Raw genomic sequence first — 24,562 nt, forward strand, 5'->3', positions numbered from 1 at the left:
AATAACGTCTGTCCAAGCGGTAGAAAATACTGCGCTTAGAATCTCCGGAACAATCTCTCCGGGGGGGAGGGGGGGGGCGGCTGTCAGGAAAAGGATCTTTCTGGAAGTGGCAACTCCCTGGCAGTAGCAACATCGGTGACAGTTTGACACCACTCTCAATCGGTACTCATTTCTCACGAACTCGAAATGAAATTGAATGTTTTGTGTTGTCACATTCGATTGCATTTTCTTCGTGACGCTAAGACTCTCAAATGCACAAAGAAAGCCCAAACACCGACGTCATGGATATACTTTATTTCGAAGCAGCACACAAACTGAAGTAAAACGGGCAAAAAATGTCATTGCACACATGTTATGTGACAGAAAAATAACACGATCAACAAAGACATATTTCACCAACAGACCATCATGCAGGTAGTATAACCCCACAAACAAGTGCAAGAAACGGTACTTTTAAAAAGTATCTATGTAAAATTCACAAATGATTGCAAATGACTCCCATAAAGTCCCACACGTAGAAAAGTATATCACGTGCCTGTATCTAAAATACCAGATATACTAAGATATAAATTATATACAATACGTATTCCGTTTGCACATTTACAAACGCACGTATGTACTTTGTTGTTTACTCATATTTCTCTTCGTAAGAATATTGTACCGATTGAATTGTTTTCATACGTTGAAAAGCAAGTGGCTCCCCACGCCTCCGTTTCGTATCTTCAACCGCATGCACAAGGTACAACGACCGAGTGTGACTCGGAGCCGAGGACTGATGAGCCTTATCTAACAGTGAGAACGATCGCAGCAAATGCGTACGCTCCTTGATCTGGCCAAGTACCATGCCCCACCAGCAAATGCCCTTCTTGCAAGCAGTTGTGTAAACTGGCTGCCCATTGGGCCACATCCGATTTGCCACGTGAGCCTCGTCTCTCATTGACACAATGCACATCATCCAACGACGACAAAACATCAGTTCATAAAACATGCAGCATAAAGTCCAGACGATTACAGCTTTAAGCTACGTATTATTATATTTGTTTTACACACAAAGGATATATTTAGTTTAAAAACTGATGCAGTATTTCTTAACATTAACGTAGTGATGGACACACAAGTAGTTTCACAATGTTGCCATGAGAGTACAAAAACAAAGACGAACATTCCCCGGATAGCCTGAACAGACTGTAGAGGCAAGTGCTGTTAGTGAGCACCTATGAAGGCCGGCACGGCACACGAAGGGGGTGGGTGGCCAGCACCACGCCCAGCTGCCTTTGTCTCCCCAGTGGCAATGTTTGCACATCACACCAGGAACTCATTTAAGGCTGAGTGGACCTAGGGGAGGCCAGGGACCAGTCAGATACTCGTCATTGGTGTTGGCCATGAGTAGGAATCGAACTCGGGTTGCTGGGTTCGTAGCAGGCTAACCACTACACTAGTACACTTAGTCATATGCGATACAGATGTGCATAGTTTGCACGCAGATTGAACCTCCCTCGTATGAATCATGTGGCAAGCGCATGGCTAGTGCTGATCAATGGACAAGTGTTAATTAACAGTGGGACCAGCTGTAAAAGCGTCCAAGCTGTTGAATATCCACGCTTTTATTTGAAATGTGCATTGTATCGAGAAATGTTTTACATATACAGGATTGTTAACACCACACAAACTTGTAAAAGTGTATTTTCCTTTATTTTACACGTGGCTGTCCTATTGTTGGGTGTGATAACACCAGCTGACTTTCCAGTTCTTCACCAGAGTAAAATGCCGTCATTTTTAAATGATGTAGGTTTCATTCTCCAAGGGTCACACGAAATGGATAAAATGACAGTATGGAAAAATACGTATCCCTGTTATTGCGGAGACTCTGGTATATTGAAGAGCAGCAGCATGATGATCACCCAAATGCGCTTATAATCATTATCCCATAAGCCGATTCTCCCATTTCTACACGGGCGTTGACATACAGAAATGCCTAAAATGCTACCTCAGGGGTCGACAAACAAAATAACAAGGGACTTTTTTTTCGAATTCGGGAAAAAAAGACCTAATTATTTCAAGAAACACAATGCATGCAACTAGCGTAAAGAAGAAGTCCTTAAAGAGCCGCACGCGGCTCTGGAGCCGCTGGTTGCCGACCCCTGCGCTAACCGAACGAATCCAGTGAATGCAATTGCAGGAAGCCACAAGTCAAGGTGGGAAAAAGATGTTAAAATTGTAATTGCACATACGACTGTGTTTGTGACAACAACATGTTAAAATTAAACCATGGGCCAAGCCCCAATGCGAACGCAAACATATGGCAAGAGGAAGATAAAGAGATCGTTTAAAACAACCAGGTTCGTCGCGAGCACGGGGAAACTTCCTGTGCGTGGATGTTGAATACTTAAGCAGGTGGTCTCTTCTTCTGCCGACGGCGCTCATCAGGGCTCCGTCTCGTCAGTGCCATCGTACATGAGCGTTTTGCTGACCGTCAAGTGGTATGACACCTTCTTCCCGTAAAATCTGAGGCAGGAATTTTTTGGTTTGTTAAATCAGGCATTGAGAAGCATATGTGGTCAGTGCCCGACGCCAGCAGGAAGATGTGCGCCTGCAAATTTAAATTGCTGCAGGGGGCCCTTGTGTGGTTTTAAAGGATGACATCAGCTGCGACTAACACCTGGAACCACAGCTTGTGTCTAAAAGATGAAAACGCTGTTTTAATAGCGCGGGGGGGATAAATGTTTCACTCCATAACAAATGCAAAGTAGGCTTTATTATTCACTGCTGGTTACAACCGGCTACTTTTAGTGAAACGGGTTGTACAATTAACACACATTTAATATCTCTTATAATTAACCCAGTTGCATTTGTAAAAAAAAATAGATTGCGTCTCATTGGGCTTTTCTCGTGGGTCATACGAAGGCCACTCATTCACGGGCTGCACGTACTAATCACAGAGTTCGTGTTGCTCACTTATCAACCGCTTATCCTGTAGTGGCGGGAAAGCCGTGCAGGGACTTACCGTGAAAAGCTGTTGTCGAATATCAGCAGATAAAGGCCAGGCCTCCTCGCCTTCAGCTGGCCTTGAACCAGCTGCAGGTGCGAATTGCAGCGCGTCAGCGGAATCAGCACCTGCAGATGCGCACGCCAAACGCTTAGCACACGACGCAAATCTGTCACTCTTCGCCCCCCTTCCGTTTGACGTCACGCTTTGTTTTTTAAGTGCCAAGGGGGCAGCCAAGGAGGCTCAGCAGAGTCTGTCACGATTTTCTTTCGCATTTAAACTCCCCGCCTCGAACGTGCAATCAACAGTGTTTCGTATCGTGTTGCCCAAAATGCCTGGAGAATACAAAAGATAAAGATGCGTGAAAGATAAAACCACAATCTTAACAATCTATGCGACATATTCTTGGTTCTTTCGGTAAAGTCACGTAGAAAGGAAATAAAATAATAAAATAAAATTATCACGTTTCGATTGCAACACAAGCAATCGAAACATCGTGAGAATTTTATTGTTTAATTTGTATTATTTTATTATTTCCCTTCTACGTGACTTTCTCGAAAGAACCAAGAATATGAATCCCTGCAGTCACGAAAGCTTTAAATCGAAATCTATGCGACACTTTAAAAAAAAAAAAACACATGTTGGTGTTGGACAATTTTCACTCCTAAGACAATCCTGATCCAGCAGTGTAAATTACATTTATTTAAGTCAAATTTAATCCGTAGAAGATAACACAATATGCTTGTTAGTTGGTGCTCATTTTAACAGTGCCAGGGTTGTAACTTCATTTGTCATTGTACTACGATCAGTCTAAAACTGATAGTGCCCGAGCCGACCTGCGCTACCGGGGGAATTTGTTTCGCTTGATTGTGTGTTTGCACAATATCTGTGAGTTCTCATGTGACAGTTGTTTTTTGAGACACGGTTGATTTATACTTGTTTTACTTCATTTCACTTGTTTATGTTTTGTCACTTTTGTGACCCAAGTCCTCTTTACAAACGCAATGATCCAAGCCTCTTGAGCTCTCACTTGGCTGAATAAAATAAAACTTTAAACTTGGATTTTAATCAATCACATTTTATATAAATATACTTTCCTGTTGTAAACGGAAGAAAAAAACACATTAAAACAATTGTAAAATTGCATTTTCCAAGACAGGACCAAGTGGAGGCGTGACATTCCAGGTTTGTTTAGCAAAAGTAAAAAAAGGTTTGTGACAGTGCCAAGATAATGCAAGTAGCTGTAGTGGTCACACATCTATAAGTGATGTTTGCTTTTAGTAAACGTTTACTTTGAGTAAATCCACAATGAGACAGTATAAGAACATTTGTTGACATGACTTCTCTGATTATATTATCTTACAAGCCAGAAGATGCAATAAGCTGCCTTTAAAGCTGCTTGTCAAAGCCAAAGTAAAATTATGTTTTTTTTCCAAATATAGCTCTGGTCTCAAAAATAACTAAGCTGTCGTGTTATTTTACATATTTAATGACAGATCAATGCTAGTTACATTGAACATGTGTATGCTGTTACAGGTAATGAAAATACACCACGTTAAATGATTGCACCATATGAGAAAGACCAATGTGTCTTCCCTCGGGCCAATCGAGGAGACGTTGCAACAATATTTTGGCCAATAATTTTGAACCGACTTAAAAGTTGCAGAACTACACAAAACGTTGTTGGCACATCGTTGCAGTCCATGAAACGTGCAGAAAAAAACAGCCAAAAATGTGACAATAAACATGACTGCATGACGCACCATCAGGCAGCCTGTGGTTGCGACAGAGTTCCGTATAGACTTTATATATATGACTGGTTGGTCAAGACTGCGACAGCCAAACAAACGGAGCAAGTCGAAGAGGATGTGTCTACTGCGGAGATCGAGCAAGAAATTCAGCTCGTCTGCAAGGGCTAGATTGATTGCGGCAACGCAAGATCCGTAAGAGATGGGGGGGGGGGGACAGCTTGGGAAGGCCTTCGTCGATCACTGCATCGATCGTGGATAAAGATCGTGTGAATGAGTTCAACGTTGTTTGGTCCCACAAAAATGTTTGTTAAACTTTTGACATCAATCCTGTGGTGGAAAGTAGCTTACTCAGAAGTGTGATTCATGTCTCCAGCCTGAACACAGCTGCATGCAAAACTCTTACGAGGTGGTGTGGGAGCCTTGTGAATTACAGCGATTAAATCACTGATACACAATGGAATATGTGCATTGAGCTACATAATTTTGGCAGATATAATATCAGTAGCTACATTGTTGTCACATGTATATACAGTTGTTTAACAGAAACATCATTATGTGCAACTTCTGTTATCCAGTCGGGTAAGGATGTGTTATAGATTTTCAGAAACCAGAAATGTTTTGAAAAAAGTATTTTAAAAATGACATTTAAATGACTGTTTTACTGATGGAAGTTTACATTAAAAATAATTAATGATACATGATTAAAATTATTCCATTGTGCGAACAATTAAAATTATGTGAGTTTAAATCTGAAAACCCTGAATGAAATCTAAAAGTGGCCCTTAAAAATGTAAACAATTAATTACAAAACTCATCCCAAGAGCTTTGAATGCCTCCCCCCTCCCTTATTGGTCTCTGCATAAATAATTTTTTTATTTTTTTTGTTTGTTCTACATCCTACCGGCCCAAATAGCCCTCTATAAGGGGGGTGCATTTTTTTCACACCAGCAGAATTCGGTTCAACACAATGACTAGCCTCGGACACCATCGAGTAGCGCGTGTCTGTGCAAAAGCAGGTTGCTCCATACCACGGAACTCTCCACGGGCTGCTCGGGCCCGTCACGCCACACCACGCTGAAAGACACGTTGCGGCTCTCGGAAGAGAACTCCCAGGCCAGGCTGAGGCCGCTCTCGGTCACGTTCATCGTGATGACCGCGTAGGCCCCCGCTTTGACGTGCAGCTCGCGCCGGAACTCGCCGAAGCAACGCACATCCTCGGGACTCAGGGGCACATGAAACCTTGGAGGAGGGGGATAAAAGATGCAAGTTCTTCATGAAGGTTCCTCGACCCCTTTTCTCGTGTTGACCTCGTGCGATTAGTGCCACCCATGGCGGTGGCCTGCGCGCTGGCACAAGGCCTTTGACGCGCCCGCGAGAAGTATTACAATCAACGCAACCTTCAACATAAAGGCAACATGCTATTCTTACGTTCCATTATTATTAGCCATGTTGATTGTGGGCAATGACTTGGTGATTAAACAAGGGTCCGGTTCCACCACGTAAATACAAAATAAAATCCATCAGCCTTTGGACCTTTTCGCCTAATGCAGTTGTGCAAGAATCTATTCAAGTTTCATTCATTAGGTATAGCTCTGTGAGCCATGCAGCAAATCTTACAGAAAAAAACCACCGTATTACAACGGCTGTGTGCAAAACTCCCAGTGTGATGCAAGACAAACAACAACGACCATAAGACAACCCAGATTCAAGTTATTAGGCCAATTCCGCACTTCCGCAAGAACACGGCTCAACCGTATGCCTTCGAAATCACCAAAATAAAGCTACAAAATACAATGTAACAACAGCAATCATAGGAACTTTGATTCAAATTTAACAATAAACGAAAAACATAACATGTACGACCAAACTTGCAGCCATATCTGGCAGCGTGACACTCCCAGCGTATGATGTGTGAGTGAGTCAGGGGTAGTGTGAATGAGTGTATGATGTGCGAGTCAGCGTATGATAAGTGAGTGTATCGCGGCCTCGTCCCCACCATCACGGCCTCCTCCACGCCATCGCGACCTCTGAAGCTATATAAACTTTACATGCTATTGCAGGCCCTTGTATTCGAGCCAATAGCTTCTAGTTAAAATAACCCAATGATCAAATGAAACGGAATATACTAGACTTACAACTTTAATGTATTCAGCAACTAAAAAGGGACGAAGCAAGTGGGCAGCTGACGCAAGAGCCATGTGGCATTGCGGCGTCACAGCCATGCCCGACAACTATTTAACGATTTACTATATTTTTTTCCAGATCAATCAATTAATCTTATTTTAAGCGGTAAAACTGCCCTGGATAAAGTAGGTAAGGCCGACTGAGCTATATATCCTTTGTTCAGAAGTGACCCGGTCACGAATGATAGCTCAATAAGTTGGATGACCTTGTGGCAATGTATCGTAGCCAAGTTTTTTAGATACGTTTCTAAATATGGGTGGAAAACCGGTGGACCCTGAGAAAGATCCATGCGACCACAGGGAGAGCATGCAAACTCCAAATATACTGGCATCAGGGTCGGAATTGAACCCATGAGCTCCTGTATACCAGGCGAGGTAGTTAACATTGCCACCGAGGCATCCCGATAAGACCAGGGCAGGAGCCAGGAGCGAGACCAACGTCAACGTAGCCAGAGCAAAAGTTGGACAGCACAGCCTGGTATTAGCGATGAGCAAAACTTACATTACCAGGCTTGTGCACAAAGTGAAATAGTTCTACTTCCCCATGCGTTGTCAGGGGGCCTATTTAATTTTACCAACTAAGCAAACTATACCAAGTGCGCACCTTCACATGCAATGACTCAACATGACCTAGGATAATTAAATGTCAAGTGTGATTTCATCTTTCCACATTTTCATGAAAGTTCAGCAGAGTTCACGCGAAGGCCAGCAGAGGAATGTTGGTGTGTGCAAGAACATGTCATCCGATTCACAAACCCAATTCTCTTAAATAAACTGTACCTAAACTCATCTTCTTGGTTCTTTCGATAAAGTCACGTAGAAGGGAAATAATAAAATAATAAAAATAAACCATAATAAAATACAATTCTCACTAGAATTTCTCACTAGAAAATTGTATTTTATTATGTTTTATTTTTATTATTTTATTATTTCCCTTCTGCGTGACTTTACCGAAAGAACCAAGAAGATGAATCCCTGCAGTAACGAAAGCTTTAAATCGAAATTTGTACCTAAACTGTCCTGTTAATGTCAATGTGTTTACTGACACCAGTGAGAGCAGCACCTTGAGATATTGCTGGCATGCTAAAACCGTCAATTGTGTTACATTTTACGCACCCTCAAATCAAACGTAAGTGCAAAATGTTACTTACATAAAATTAATACTTAACTACCCAATAACCAAACCACAAGTGTGTGCCGATCTCATCATATCTCACAAGATAAGCAAGTTTCAGCCTGGATAGTATTGACCACCATGCATAAATCGCGCGTCGTGGGCTGCCACGGAGCGAAGTTTATCAGCCGACCGCAATGCAGGGAGTACAGATGCGCCTGCATGACGAGCATGACCAGCATGGTGAAGTATGGCGTTGGGAGGCTCTCTTCAACAAGTGTCTTCACGAATAGAGCTGTACGTTTACAAATTAATATTCTTGTAAGCACTCAACTTTAACTTGGGGACATTTATATGCCAGCATTATGAACCCTCAGCATAATAAGTCTAAGTAACAAATATTAATTGACAAATATACTCCTGACATGTCGGCGCATTAAATGTGCAATTACAGTCACCGAGTCCAGCAAATGGCTGGGCAATGTCTTTAGATTTGGTTCATAAATTACAAAGCCTCTCATGAACAAGTTTACCTAAAGCATTTGCACAAAAGATGTGTGATCGCACATCATTCCTGACATTTGAAAACCAGATGCAGATGAAAGCTACTGCCGCCTTCTTGTGAATTCGGATGAAAGTAACTACAGTCATGCAGTGTCCACTTTGACGATCACGGAACGCGGAATGCACTGCTCACGAAGGGTCGCTGTTCTTGAGAAGTAGAACCTCTGGTTCCAAGGCCAAGGGGGCAGGCGGGGACTCTTCCGCTGCGCGATCTATCGAGATACTGCGCACAAGGGACAAGAATGAAAACTCGTTATCGTTCACTAAAGGCGCCAAAGCCCGTTACGGCGAGTTCCATCATCATCATCAACAACGTGGACGTTCCAAGATGGAAAATCAATATTCTCGGGCTGAATTGTGATGTCACATGTGCGTGCGTGGGTGTGTTTGCACACAAGTTAACAACTAAACCAGTATCATGTTTTCAATCACCAGCTGCATCCTCTTAGACTTCCCATGTATATATATATTTTACACATTTACAAAAACAGTGTGAAGCTGTTTTATAATTGCATAGGATACCTGTAATAACAATTTCCTTATTTTGTAAAGGGAAGTTATGAGTTGTGCAGCTATGAGAAGTGGTGGACTTTCAATGTTTGTAAATGAAAGTAATCGCATGTTTTGAACACTAGAGATTCGTTGTTGGGGTAGATACATGCCATGGTATGGGCTCCTGGAAGTAAGACACACCCCAAATATATGCTTGGCGTCACTAAACTTGTTCAAATCTGGTGACACACCCACACACCTTCCAGATTATAATAATTATAAGACGAATCCCCAACTTTTTATTTAAAATACAGGGGGGGGGGGGGAAAGCTCTCATAATCTGGAGAATACGGTGCTGTCGAAAAAAAAAGTGGTGCTTTGCAAATATCCACAAACATTCTACTATATTTAAACAATACGTTTCAGATGCGCTATGTTGGGTGGAAAATCTAGACAAGTGTTATAAAACGTAGAGATGAACTGTAGTTAAAACTGTTGGATTTTCTTTAAAATGGTCAAAAGGTTCATCATCACGATCTATGGGCAGATTAGCCCTTAGGTATCCCCACTGCACATTGTATTATTTGTTTCCACTTTCCTCTGTCTTGTGCCAATATGCTCAAGTAATGGCCACATCTTTCTTGCACCAATCAGAGATTAGAAAGCCAGTGGGCTTGGGCCGGACATGACGCTAGGAGAGATGATGGCCAATGATAAAAAAAAATATGAATCACAGCAGAGGCGACATAGCGAACGTGTCCAGGAGTACGACACCTGGGGAGAATGAGCATTGAAATCAGCTTGTGTACAGGCGTCGGGATGGATTTCAACAGCGCACACATATGTGAGATATGGCGACGGATTGGGAAAGCCTCCGAACAGCAGTAGACTGATCATTGATGATGAATAACATTCGTGTTCGAGGTTGATAAGGAGACGATATCACAGTTAAAGTCTTGAGATCACGTCATGTGATTACGTAATTTGTATTGAGCTGGCACGACATGTAACGTCATCGACCACGGAAAAACGGCTAAGCGTTTAATACATATAAACTCTTGCTAGTTTTATAAATAGTCCCTAATAGCAACCCAACCATTGTTTACTTTATAATGAATTATTTTGGTGGGAGTTAAAATTACCTCTCGTTACAGAGATAGACAGACATAAGGCCAGATGGACGGAGCTAATGCGCACTGGCGATGTCTAGCTCAGTTTGAAAGCGTAAAAAGAAATGCACGCAATCGTGCTCGCACTGACTCACAGACGGGCACGTGCTGCTCGTGCCCACTACACACGCGCATGCAAAAAAAAACCCCAAAGCACTCTCATGCGTCAATGCGGTAAGTAAATTAACTGTTCACAACTCCTGGAAGTCCAAAGACCTGTGCACGTGGCAACTAATTTCCAAGTGCGACGTTGCCACCATTAAGCACAGAGCACGCGACTGAACGTACGTTTTAATCAGATAAACATTAATGAAAAACGCTTGCTTGGAAATGTTGTTTTTTGTAGGATTCAAACTAATGTATCACTTTTATTAATATAGACATTGTAACTAACTTCCTCAACTCATCTTGAGCACGATTTGAGCCTTTATCATGTTACTCAATTTCCTGTATGTCATTCCATTAGTTACTCTTTGGTTATTTTGGTAAAGTCACGTAGAAATAAAATACATTTAATAATAGAATACGACGTTTCGATTGCAACACAAGCAATCGTCATCAGGTAGAAAACAAACCTAGTTGTTCTATCAACTACATGATCTGCAAATCTGAGATGGTAAATCATTATTTATTAGTGTTTATGCCTCTTTCTACGATTATATTTTCAGAAAACATCTTCCAAAATGACAGCATATCTTCCTACCGATATGTATTTATCAGTCTAACAGTAATTACTTCATTATTCATCTCCAGATGTGTATATCTGTCTTATAACCGGCTTGCCTTTGTGATGGTTCACCTCTAAATTGTCCAATACAATATCCTGTTCCCAATAATGTTTGAAAACAATTAATGTGTGTGATCATGAGGATTTGTTTTTCCAAGTTTTGACCAACAATTTACCTAAACAAATTAATAAACAATTGCTGTATTCTCCAGATTATAAAGACACACAATTTTCCATGTATTTTAAAGCAAAGGTTGGGGGGATGCACCTTGTAACTCGGTAGGTGTTTATGATTTGTAGTTTAATTGGCACGGGGCACAAATATGGGTTGTGTATTACTAGCCGGGCCATTCTATGTGGAGAATATTATGGTACATGAATTGGCAACATGGGCATTTCGAAAAGAACAAAAGCTGAAATGTAGACAAAGAACCGTCAGGAGAGGTGGAAACCTGGAATTAGACCGAGAGGTGACGATAAACACACAGACAACATATATAAGGAGACATCATACTTCGTGTGGCGATGTCAAGCTCAGTTGGAAAGTGTAAAAAGAAGTTTGTTGTAGTACGGAGTTAGACCGATGGCCTTAATCTAAGTTATTTTGTGGTTGTTGTTTGACTTGCATCCCACTGGGATTTTTGCACACAGCATTGGTGTACGGTATTTTTTCTGCAATATTTTGCCATTTCATTCCTGGATTTTCTGTTTGCACATCGTCACATAGTCACTTTAAGATGTTTTCTTGTTCATATTTTTGTTTTTTGTTTGTTGCGGTTGCACCCGGATTCAAGGACCGAATAGCTCACAGGGTTATATCAAATAAATGAAATGAAAACATTCAACCATTTCTATTTACAAACTGCATACATTTAAAAAAAAATGTGTCCAGGAACTCTTCTTGCACAACTGTAATACTTCTGATACCAACCACAACCATGAGCCACAAGACTTGAGCCACAAGACTTAAGCCACGCAAATGGCACACAGGTGTTCTCGCACGGTTTCTATGCAACCGAAGAAACAGGCGGCAAACATTGCGAAAACATGTTTTTGTTTACAGGTTATCGGTTGTGCTGGGGAACTCAAATTTTGCACCGCCCTGATATTAACAACAATTAATGTTACGTGGCATCACTCATGAAACTGCATCAAAACAATGCTGAACAATAATCACAAATTGACATCAAAGCAGCCAAATCCCAAAGAAGGAACCCGTGAACAAAACTATTACGTACAAAAATCAACAAATAAAAACAATTGACGGGGAGGTGAATTCTCAACTCCTCACACCAGCCAGGGAACTGATTGACTGATTTACAACGTTAGTAATAATGCATAATGGTTAAGGGTGAAACAATAAATAAAGTATCAAAATCAGAATCTTTATGTAGACTGGAGGAATCCAGTCTAAGTAAATGATATAGGTGTAAAGGATGTAGCCTAGGAGGTGATTTTTTTTCAGATCTTAAATAATCAGTCACGCCTCTATCATTCACCAGGGAGGAGAGATCCCAGCATGGAGGTGTAGGTAAAAAAAGAACGGTAAGTCACAAATCGGGCCGCAGCGGCTAATAACACTTTTCCCAACAACCTGTGTGGACTACATGGGAGATGTGTAAACAGATAAACCCTCAATTATAAATAATTCCTTATTTAATTATTCATAAAAGCCAGGGAGGGTCCTGCCATTGAGTTTTCATTTCACGATGTTTTCAGCCAACTAACGACGAGTGTTTGTACAAGTCGGAGGAAACCGGAGCACCCACAGAAAACGCGCACGTGCGAGGCGGCGGCAACACCCGATCCCCATAAAGATAGTAAAGGAAGCCCATGAGCTCACTTGCTGTACTACCTTTTGCTGGCGAGCCGGGGTATGGAGGAACCACTTTGACGCCCACGGCAAGAGTGTCACAACATTTGTGCGAACCACCAACCCTCGCTCCCCCCCAGTGCTGGACTATAGGCCGCGTGCATCGCCGCCACTTCATGGCAGTGTCTCTGCGTGTGTAACACGCGACTCGGGCTTCCCAAACCTGGCACCCCCCCCCACCCCATTGGTGGAAGACAGAAGCCAGAGCGATGCACTTGACACAACACAAGTGGAGAGACTTGTGCACCGGCGTTATAGTGGCATGCACGCTCGTACAAATATTTATCGTAATGTGCTTGCAGTTTTATACCAATGGTCGGCTGTTTATTCTGTATTCAGGTGGCACAGTGGTGAAGTGGTTCAGGCAATGAACTATGAAGCTGCCAAGTTAGATTTTCGTCCATAGCTAACAACTGTAGTTGTGCTCATTACTAGAAGGTCACGCTCATTACACACAAAGTACCTGCCACAAATGAACCACAATACGTTTACTGATCTCGTCAAGGAGCATAACCCCATCACGCAAACTCTGGTCATCCTCGCAGCAGCGGCTTTTGGCGAATCATCGAACAAAGACGGTCAATGCATTACGCGCTTTCAGATGCGCTTCTGCTGCTGCTGCCTGGAACGCTCTTTCCTTCCGATATTAGGAAGCCACTGGAGCCTGTGCACTTTGAAATCTTAATTGAAAACGAATCCCTTTTTAACTGCTTTTTGTGTTTGTATGTACAGTGAACTTCTTTCGCACCGTACGTAGCCAACCTTCCCCCGCACCTCTGCTGAGCACAGAAGTTCAACATACATACAACAGTGGCAAGTAGTATTCAAACCGGCCACAGCACCCCGCTTGCCACCCACAAAGGCTGACCGGAGTGGTGAGGTATGGAAAAACAACCACAACGAGCAGTAAAAGGCTTGGCGGGAGGCCGGCATACAGAAATGGATAGACAAAGGGTTGCAAAAGCTACAATAACCATTACATTTTACGTGAGAATACATTTAAGAATGTCATCCAAGTGAGAGCGCAGAAGAATTTAACAATCATCAAAAGCCACGCACGTTTGTGTACACCTTTGCGGTTGTGTAAAATAATCTACATTTCACATACCACAGTCATGGGCATGAGTCCACTAACCGCAGAGCCAAGATTGGCACACTCAAGACCTTGTACAGGTTAGTGGTGCAAAATCTGTACGCAGGAACAATTACACACCAACAGCGGAGCTAAACATTAAGGCTTTTGGCAACATCAAAATAAAGCAGCTAACGGATCATGCATCAGTTTTGAAAGTGTAGAGAGCTGCTATAAGAAATATAAAACTTAGAATTTACACGTACAAAATTATACTTTAAGAATGAGCCATATAGTTCAGTAGCAATAATAACATTTGATCTCCTCTGTCAATGCATGCGATGCTTCAGGGATAATATGTTCATAGGCCATGAAATTTGTTTTAAATTGGGTAAAACCTTACAAAGGCATTGTTCCATTACAATCGTTGTGGTTCAATCCCACTCTGCATCCTTAATTCTTCATTTATGCGAGTAAATTCAAATAGTTTTAAACATACATGCAAAATATGAAATAAATTGATATGTAAATGTGTATGGTTACGGCATTACCAGTTTTTGTTATTCACTTAAGTTTACGTTGACATGTTCTAAAAATATAGCAGTGGTACTACACCATTGTACTGAATTTTAAATCATGCATACATTAACGAAATTGAAAATTATAGCACTAACAAAGACACAAAATAAATTTAAAATTGAAAACCAAACCCTTTTCACAATCACAAAAAACAAAAAAGCCTTAATTTTTTTTATTAATTACAAACCACACCTCCAAAGTTCTCACTCCTTATCCAGAAGGTTCCCTTTTTACCCAAAATCCTGGTTACATTTCTGCTGTGGCTAGATAGAGAACTGAGTGCCACAGGTTCCTGCTGATAAACCAACAATTTGGTACTGCTTGCATTGTGCATCCTGCCTAAGACCCTCCCAGATCATTTAAAAAGCCAGCCTGCACCGTGGGAAACACGTCTTTTCATGGAAAGACTGCCCAAGGCAAAAGGTGTTGAAAACTTGGCCAATTACTGGTAAGATTTTGATGAAAAGGATGATGCTTTATTGTGATTGATAAACATTTGAAATGTGATAATTACTGCGTGCATTGTAAGCTTAATACAATAAAACATTGATACAGGGATATAGAAATTAAAGTAACCTTGCCTTAACCCCAATACTAAACATCTACAAGTATGAATTAAATGTAACTTTTGCATAATTCAATGTAAATAAAATGTATGTGGAAATTACAGTATTTACATTTTTGGGGGGGGAATTTGACTTTTTACCGGATCTGTTGAGATGTGCGGTAAAACCCAGAGTGGCACGTCGCGAATGACCAAATGTAATTTCAGTCATGGTAAAAAAAGTGGACACCTCTGGATGTACGGCACTTTGAGATTACCAATTTTAAAGGCGCTTTATAAAAACGAGTATATTGTTATATTAACGGCAGCCCAGGTGGTTACATGGCCAACGGTGGCACGCGTTCCCTGCTTGCTCTCGCTGTGCAGGTTGACGCTTCGAATCCAAGAGCCGTTGTGGTCATGAATGCGGTTGCATCGAGCCTAAAAATACGAGGTGCGCCGCCGGCTTCACGGCGCAGATTAAAGAGATCCCATCATTTTTCGATTTAAAGCTTTCGTGACTGCAGGGATTCATCTTCTTGCTTCTTTCGGTAAAGTCACGTAGAAGAGAAGTAATAAGGTAATAAAACATAATAAAATAATTCTCATGACGTTTCGGCCACAACGCGAGCAGCCGTCCTCAGGTGAAGAACAGGTCTGTCGGAAAGACAGTGTCAGACACTCTCTTTCCGACAGACCTGTTCTTCACCTGAGGACGGCTGCTTGCGTTGTGGCCGAAACGTCGTGAGAATTATTTTATTATGTTTTATTTTTATTATTTCACTTCTACGTGACTTTACCAAAAGAACCAAGAAGATGAAAGATCCCATCATGCCAGCGTAATGGTCCATATTCGAAAAGTGCGAGATACACTTGATTGGCATTGCAGTATTCCCTCGTTATTCGCGAGAAATATGTTCCGGAGATGCTCGTGGAATATGAAATTTCGTGGATAACGACATCGGCTCTACGAATATCGTACACGCGCAAACGTCCGCAGATGCCTCTGAAAGCTTCGATAAGTTATTTCTCCATCTCTCTCATCATGTTCTCTTTCTCGATGCAGTCGTGTCGAGTTCCAAATGCGATTCACGGAGAGCCAAAAATCGTGGACAGCAAGTTCGTGAATAACGAGGGAATTCTGAACTGTGAAAACTTGCCAGAACCCTCTGGGAAATGAGTCGTGAGACTGAGGTTTCTATGGATAAATAAACATAGTAATAAGTGAATTTAACAAAGAATATTTTATCCTGTTACATATTTAGCTGTAGCTTCATGCCCAAAAGTGTCTTCTTACATAAATGTTCCTATGTATTTCTTAAGTTTCACATTTTCACAGAACTTCTACAGTATAAACATTTACAAATTATTCAGCCAACATCTGGTATATTTTTTACAAAAGTTAAATGTAAGACTTTATTGATGAACTACATCATATGCGATAAGCAAAGCTAATAATAAATTGCCACAGTAAGTGTGTGGATATTCCACTGCATCACAGCGAGTTAAACAGTGAGTAATGTCCAAGGCTGCCACATTACCATATATGACTTTGAAACGCAGCTGAATTTGTTCTGGAGAACTTGAATCACAATTCCGAGTAAGTCACTTTCTACCACAGGATTGAGGTCAAAAGTTCAACAACCAATTGTGGGACCAACGTTTTGGGATTCATTGCATCACCACCATCCATGATCAATCCACTGCTGGATTAAGATCTCCCCAAGATGTTGTCATCTTTCACGGTCCTGCAATGTAACAATCAATCGAGTACATGCACAGAAGCAGATCTAATTTCTCCATCATGTTTGAATGTACCTTTTTGTATCTTCTCTGCGATAGACACCATTCCACCGTCAGCCTTGACCACCCAACCATCATCCCTTCTGAAAACATGCTGTGCCCAAGCCCACTTACCAGTTCTCATAGTTAACTATATTATCTTTTTATTTAAAGCTTTCGTGACTTGGTTCTTTCGGTAAAGTCACGTAGAAGGGAAATAATAATATAAGTATAAAAATATATTTATATTATTTTATTATTTCCCTTCTACGTGACTTTACCGAAAGAACTAACAATATTATCTTTAACTTGCGTATGTTCTTTAATCACCAGGTGTTACTCTTCCAATCTGTCGGTGCATTCCAAACACGCACCACTCTACGCTTATGTGCAGACATCTAAGCTTTCATTTGTCAATTAAACGTTCTTCTTCAGGCCCACTTGTATGTTGCTTTACAAAAGTTAAGTTCAGTTTTCCAAAAGCACTGCTATCTCGTGCCTCTCTATTTAATCGTTTGGTGGCGATCCGTCTTCATTGCTTAGCACAGGTATACACACTGACATTTTCCAGTAGTGTCCCTCTGATAAATATCTCAAATTCTTATAAAAACTTGCTGTACATGTTGTTTATCTTGCTCATAATTATCTATAGACAATGTCCTGCCTTCTTTATAAAGTTAAATCGTGTCCAGTGAATTGGAGATACAAAAGCATAACTACAATTGGAGAAAATGTTACCCAATTCAGATTTGCCAATGACAGTCTTTACTACGACCAATGAGAATGAATGATGAAATGTGTTTAGCATCACGGCACCGTCACGGCATGGATATACATGCCCTGGTAATTATTTGGACAGCTGTATTTAAACACACCATATAATAGTGGCACGATATGATACTCTTGCAGATGCCAACTGGCGGTACAAGACTGCAGAAGAGATTTTGAAGATTTAACGGCGATCGGAGACTGCAATGGGGGTGATTATTTTTGTTACTGCACATTATTTTTACACGCACATAATACTGAAGATGTACTGCTGTATTGACGAAGATTGGTGAAATCATTAAAGCTAAGTTACTGCATTACAGCTAATCAACATACTGCTAAAATCATGATTGCCACATGTATCTAAACTGCAAATTATAAAGTCGTTTATGCTCAGACTCATCTTTCACGCGTCCCACATTCATCTCACACTAATCCTCCGAAATGATCCACACATCTGGAGCATTTTACAAGAGGCAAATGGAATACAGTGAATTGTGATCTTGCATACATTGTGGGTTTTTAAACGCCGATGAGAAATGTCAGCTTATAAATTAACTGTTTCAATGATGCAGCTAACAAGCGGCATTTCTGGCTTAACGTCTAAAGTTGTTTGTGCAGTGTTTTCTCCCCTGAAAAATGTGCCAAGGTCTTCATCAGCAAACAATGATTCAAATCGCCAAGGCGAGGTGTTTCAGCCTTTTCATCAAGATGTGAATTGGGCCTTTTGTTGTATACATTTCAAAAAGGGACTCATGTGGCAGAATAGCAGTACGTTCCCATTAAAAAAGTGACTTTTATTCCTATTGAAATATATAAATAGGATGAATCACTCATTCCGTATCTATTGTCTCTCAAGTGTTGCCATTGAAAACACATCACCACGTAGCCTGGCACTGGAAGTGCGCACACCTCTAATCCAGCACTGTGGAGGCAAGGGTTGGTGGTTACTTTACCATGGGCGTCGAGGTGAGGTGCCATACCCTGGCTTGCCAAAAGAATGGAGCACAGCAAAGTGCAGACTAATACAATTTGTCCCTTCTGTATGGGATGAGAGGTTGCCGCCCCACACGCCACAGATTCTCTCCGGGTGCTCTGGTTTCCTCCCACATGCATATAAATATCAGAGAATCAAAATATTTATTTATACAGGAACCGATGAACTATAAAGGTATTTTTCGTAATTATCAGGTAGATGAATTGGCCGATAATATCTTGATATATAGTGGACTGCAGAGCTTTGGCGATTGTTGGCGCCAGCTCACCATCTCGTTCCCCTCCAGTTTGTGTGGTCCTGAAGCAATTGTGAGATGCAATTTGTGTGAACGACGATGCTATATGAAACTAAGCATTATGTACTGTCCAGCAAAAGCTCTGTTATCTGGAATCCATCCGAAATGGGGGGGGGGGCGGGGTGCCGGTTAATAAAATAAGCCGGTTATCTGAGAGTTACACTTACAGCTCATCAATTTTCGAAGTACACAAAACTTTTCAAGAAAGAATCTGAGCCTACATTTTAACTACGATATAAGAAATTATACTTTTTTAAAAAGGTCAGTTCTAGAGCATTCTCGGATTATTGTAGAGAATCAGCGGGGCCGTTTAGAGTACAGTATACAGTTGTATAATACTGTAATGTGCAGACTGCCACTTGGCTTACCACTCAGAAGCGAACCTAAAGCTCCCGTAAACAACAACGGAGCTATGAGAGGCACAGCAAGGATACCGGACGACCGTCAGTATCTTTCTGCACAAATGAAGGAAGATTTGAATTTCCGTCTATGACAAATGCCGGTAAATAGAGCATTCCGGATGGTAAAGTGCCGGATAAGAGCTTGCGCTATATTTAACATCAGTCCTCGTTCAGAGTGCTGTATAAATACTTGCAATATACCCAAGGATGATAAATGTATTTACTGAAACTGCTTGAAAGCATGATTAGCCTCTAAGGACATTACTTATGTTTAAAAAATGTTGTTACTATTGGGAAAATTGATTATTTCATAAATATTACAGTTGTTCTCGAAATAACCATTCCATGTTGTTATCTTTTAAAGGGTGACGTCACACAGTCAACCACTGACGATATGCTCACGGTGACGACTGAATATATGTCCACTGAAGATAATGGATCGGATTACGCATCGGGAAGAAGTGGAACTTCATGTAATTTTGATGCAGAGGAGCTCAGCAAGACACTTCTACCAATCATCTATTCAATTGTTTTCATCCTGGCTTTCATAGGCAATGCATTAGTTATACTGATATTAGTCAAGTACAAGAGATACAAAGAAGTAACCAATTTTTACCTTTTAAATCTGGCCATTGCCGATCTAATCTTTGCAGCGACAATGCCATTCTGGGCTCATGAATCGGCCAATGGCACGTGGATTTTTGGTAACATCATGTGCAAACTCGTCACCGCTTTTTACAGTGTTAATTTTTACAGCGGGATTTTTCTCCTGGTGTGCATGAGCATTGACCGTTTTAATGCCGTGGTCCTTGCCACAAAGTTCAACAAAATAAGGAGGCTGCAGAATGTGAAATATATATGTGCATTTGTGTGGGGATTTGCATCTTCCCTGAGCATTTTTGATATCGTTTTATGTCAAGCCCAATCCTTTGATGATGGAATTACAATAACTTGCGGACACAACATTGACAGCAACATTCTTGACTGGAAATTGGGACTGGCAATTGTTCAAAACATCTTTGGTTTCTTGATACCATTTATAATCATGCTCTCGTGCTATTCCAGCATAACAATTACCCTCATGCATACCAAAAACTACAAAAAGTTAAAGGCATTTTACGTAATTCTGGCGGTGGTGTTGGCTTTCTTCTTCTGCTGGCTGCCCTTCAATGTCATCATGTTCATAGAGGCGTACCTGGGATACAATGATGCGATGACATGCGAGGCTCAAACAAGCTTAATGTATGCCAAGCAAGCTGCAGAGGGCATTGCCTTCAGCCACTGCTGCCTCAACCCATTCCTCTATGCATTCATCGGCATCAAGTTCAAAAATGATTTCGTGCGGCTACTCAGCGAAGTCAGATTGATCAGTCAGAAGCAGCGAAGGCGGACCAGGCAGCCCAGTTTTACACGGTCATCGCAAGCTTCCGATGCCGAGAGCAACACATCAGTTACAAATATCAAATACGGAGCATAGTAACAATGTAGCTGACAGGATGCAATGTACGGTCGGTTTGGATCTCGTCAGCCAATCAGATCGTGCATCGAACTTCGTGTATTGTATCGGGTTGTGACCCACCCAAGATTGGGTCACAACCCGGATTGACCAATTAGGCTGCTGGACCATTAAAAGTAGCTCCCAAACACCACCGGTGTCGTGATGCTTAGGCATCCTCTCGAATTACAATATCCTGAATTGAATTGTCCAATCCGGAGGTTAATTTAGTTTTTCAGTTTGATATGACATTGTAATCTTTGTTTGGTACGAAATAATGCATATTACATTTATCGGTCAAAATGAATAATTGGGGAGAATGGTGGCACGGTGTTTAGCGCATTCTGCTTAAACCCTGCCACCTCGGTGCTTGATAAGGGGCTCAAAATTGTAAGATTGAAGATTACTGTTAATCCTATTAACAATTGCAAAAACGCTCTTTTGACTGATAAATGTAATCACATTCACCACTTTGTAATTCAACAAAGGGGGAGGGTGGGGGGGGGCCTCACCTTCAGCACCACAACAGTGCTCACCATTGGGGGCTCGTGTTGACGTATCATCGTACGTACCACTGGGAATGGATGTTCTTGCCAAGTGATCATTTGTGAGAAAACATAGACATGTAATCAAATAGCTCAGGATTGGACTAAGGTGGTGATCGGTCCCAATACAACTGGATGCTATGAGAGATGAAGCATGCACCGCTAATATTTTATTATTCAATACACTTTTCTGAATGTTATTCTCGGAAACAATATTTCGATGTTTAGTCGGTGAATGCAATTTAATGCACTTAAATATTTTTTCACTGCAACTTTCATACATGTGCAGATCAAGGTAATACGTCCTCACCAATCCATAATGCTACATAGAATAATTTTTTTAAAAAGAAAACTGTGATTAACCATGGAATTAAGTCGTAAACAATTACCTCTACGTCACTCATAAACATATCTTACAGGGGTTTAAAATTATGTCCATATAAATTGATGGCATTTTCACGATGTTTTATTGTTTTGCCGTTGTGTAAAAGGCGTTCAGCTCTACATTGGAAGGCGGCGAGATCAAATCGTGATTGGGGATTCAGTGGTTCTGGAAATCATGCCATATAAGAGCACCAGTGAGATAATGGGTTCAAATCGAGTTATCCAGGATTACATTTGAATTGACAGAATAGAGTTTGATTTGTTATGTGATGAACCGTCTTTGTAGGTTAAATAAAAGTTGTTCCCCTAGTATGCTTAAGGGAGGCATAGTTAAGGAACGTCAGTAGTGTTGTGATGACCCCTTCTGCAACTGTGAAGAAGTTTTGAATATAAATGACATCTCTAAACACGATGCCAACAAACCGAAATGTATAGTTAAGTGCGATAAAAATATTAGCCTGGTGAACAATGATTAGACAAAACACCCCATCATATTACATTCGGTTTGGCACTTCATTGGGATAACTACCAGCTCTGAGAACTAAAAATATAGGGCTTGACCGTCAGGTGACTAACCGTTACCTCTGCAACAGGATGGGTGGGAAAGTGCTGCCCCCCAGTGTTAGAAGGAATCTCGGAAACGGTTCAGTGACATCTGCTTGCATGGACTGCTCTCTAGCACAAGGTGATAACAACGCTGGGCTCAGTGAATTCAGACTGGATATCTTGTTTTTTCCATCTCATGACATTATACTGACAGCACAAAGTGAACAAAAATTGTAGACAAAGACGAAATTAATTCAAATAATTGAAATCCCAGTCAAGGGTCATTAAAATAAGTACCATTTGATGGTAGTCAACAGTGGTTATCATATGCATATCCTTGGCCTCATCATAACACTATGGAATTTCCGCTAGTGGTTTAGCTCTATAAATGAGATGGACACCACCCACCTTTGAGTGTGAAAATCGTTTTTTTTTACTTCGCTGCAATTTATAAGTATTATACAATGTATTATGACAATCCTGTATGGTATGGCTTTAGAAATATATATTTTCCGAGCTGTTATGTACCTTAATGCAATAAATTGTTGAAGAGTGTTGTGTTTTATAAGAGGCACAATAAGTGTGAGTTAAGTTTACCATATCTGAAAGCTATTTAAACAAGTATATTATATAAATAACAGAGAAAGGTTTATAAAAACATATAAAATGGTGGTCTTTGAACGTTTATCTGTGTGTGCCACCTACAGTTGAGGCATGACATTTCATATTTGTTAGCCGATTTTACAAGAGCAAATTTTTAAATATACTAGAACCAAGATCAATCGTTTTTACATGGAGACATGAAGCTCGTTTGTATAGCGTAGTGTTAGTGTGCATTTTTAAATGATTGTACGTCAAAAAGTATTACATCTCAAATAGAGCATTGAAATACGAGGGCGAGAAGTGGAATGGGCATTTGCACCGAATTATGGACTCCAATAGCTTAAAAAGGGCCCTATTGGCTACCTCCGCGGCAGTGGTTCTTAACCTTTACAGCAGCCTTGCGCCCCATTGGTTCTCAAGCGTTAAAAAGTGTATGTTAACACATTGGATTGATGAAACTAAGTAGTTGTATTCTTGGTTCTTTCGATTGCACCACAAGCAACCATGTGTTGCTTGTGTTGCAACACAAGCAACCATGTGTTGCTTGTGTTGCAATCGAAACGTCGTGATAATTTTATTGTTTACATTTTATTATTTTATTATTTCCCTTCTAACGTGACTTTACCGAAAGAACCAAGATTATGAATCCCTGCAGTCACGAAAGCTTTAAATCGAAAAGTTGTTGGACTTACGTGCTTAATTTGTTTCGATGATCTCCCTTTAAAAACTCCTGGCACCCCCAAGAAAAGGGGCATCTCACACCCGCCGGGTTTGCGTGCACCCCAGGTTAAGCACCACTGATCCATGCCATGGCTAACTAACCCATGCCTGTAATAGGATTGACAGAATGTTGTGCATATAGTACATGCTGCTTGTTTTACACTTTTATTATATTACTCGTACCTTACACAAGATATGTCATACGTTTGCTGTGTGATCTTGCATTAAAAGTTGAGAAGAAACAGTTTGGGCCACTGGGTGATGATTGATAGAATGTTAATACATCACTGTTCAATGCATTCGTTTTCCAAGTAAAAAAATGCATGTTTCGTATTGCCTTGTTTTGTTTATGCAACAATATTGATGTACTGCACTGCCATTAGGGGCCATCCATTTAGTTGGTACGCAAAAATTTGTCAAAACTTGACCCCTCCCCCACTCCCTGTACGCACAAACTTTTTATCCCACCTGTGTACGTACACTTTACGCACCCCCCCCAATCCTATAGAACGGCCGATATTTAATCCACGCAGAAACGATCAAGGATTAATAATATTAACGTGTTTAAGAAAACAGATAGTCCACCGCCGGCTGCATTAAAGAATTAAGTTGCGTACCTTGGCCACTTATTTTGCCGAGCTGCGTGATAGCTGCAGTCAGGGGCACGGTGGCACACAAGTGACACCTCTCCCACAGTCCAACTTCTTGTCTGACAGCTGAAGAAACTGAACTGTGGCTCATTTGAAGGCCAATGTATACAAATTATTATCGAGGCTTCACCCCCCCCCCCCACGTTTCCTATGCGTACGTACATTGTCAGTAGACCCCCATACGCAAGCGTACGCATTTGGGTTAACCCCCCTCCCCCCTCCATGCATACGTACTAAATGGATGGCCCCTTAATAGTCAAATAAACGGAATGAAATATACTCTTGCATGCAAATGATGCCCTCTATCGAGTTTGCAGAGAAC

At 41.1% G+C, this 24,562-nt stretch overlaps 2 protein-coding genes across 2 annotated transcripts in view; one reads left to right on the forward strand and one right to left on the reverse strand.

The window, feature by feature from the left end:
* Positions 1 to 279: 279 nt before the first annotated feature.
* Positions 280 to 24,562, reverse strand: part of LOC144934582 (FYVE and coiled-coil domain-containing protein 1-like) — a 55,388-nt gene continuing 31,105 nt past the window's right edge. The window contains exons 15-18 of the mRNA XM_078860535.1: positions 8,732 to 8,821; positions 5,766 to 5,976; positions 3,005 to 3,114; positions 280 to 2,505 (exon numbers count right to left, since the gene is read on the reverse strand). Coding sequence (XP_078716661.1) covers positions 2,424 to 2,505; positions 3,005 to 3,114; positions 5,766 to 5,976; positions 8,732 to 8,821 — 493 coding nt within the window. The 3' untranslated portion in view covers positions 280 to 2,423. The remainder of the gene's footprint in view (positions 2,506 to 3,004; positions 3,115 to 5,765; positions 5,977 to 8,731; positions 8,822 to 24,562) is intronic.
* On the forward strand, positions 14,939 to 20,774 carry ACKR4 (atypical chemokine receptor 4). The gene is made up of 3 exons (XM_078860536.1): positions 14,939 to 14,958; positions 17,746 to 17,816; positions 19,662 to 20,774. Exons 2-3 carry the CDS (start codon positions 17,811 to 17,813, stop codon positions 20,772 to 20,774), a joined length of 1,119 nt encoding a protein of 372 aa, XP_078716662.1. The 5' UTR covers positions 14,939 to 14,958; positions 17,746 to 17,810.

Source organism: Lampetra fluviatilis, chromosome 10 (assembly GCF_964198595.1).
Source record: "Lampetra fluviatilis chromosome 10, kcLamFluv1.1, whole genome shotgun sequence".
Classification (NCBI taxonomy): Eukaryota; Metazoa; Chordata; class Hyperoartia; order Petromyzontiformes; family Petromyzontidae; genus Lampetra; species Lampetra fluviatilis.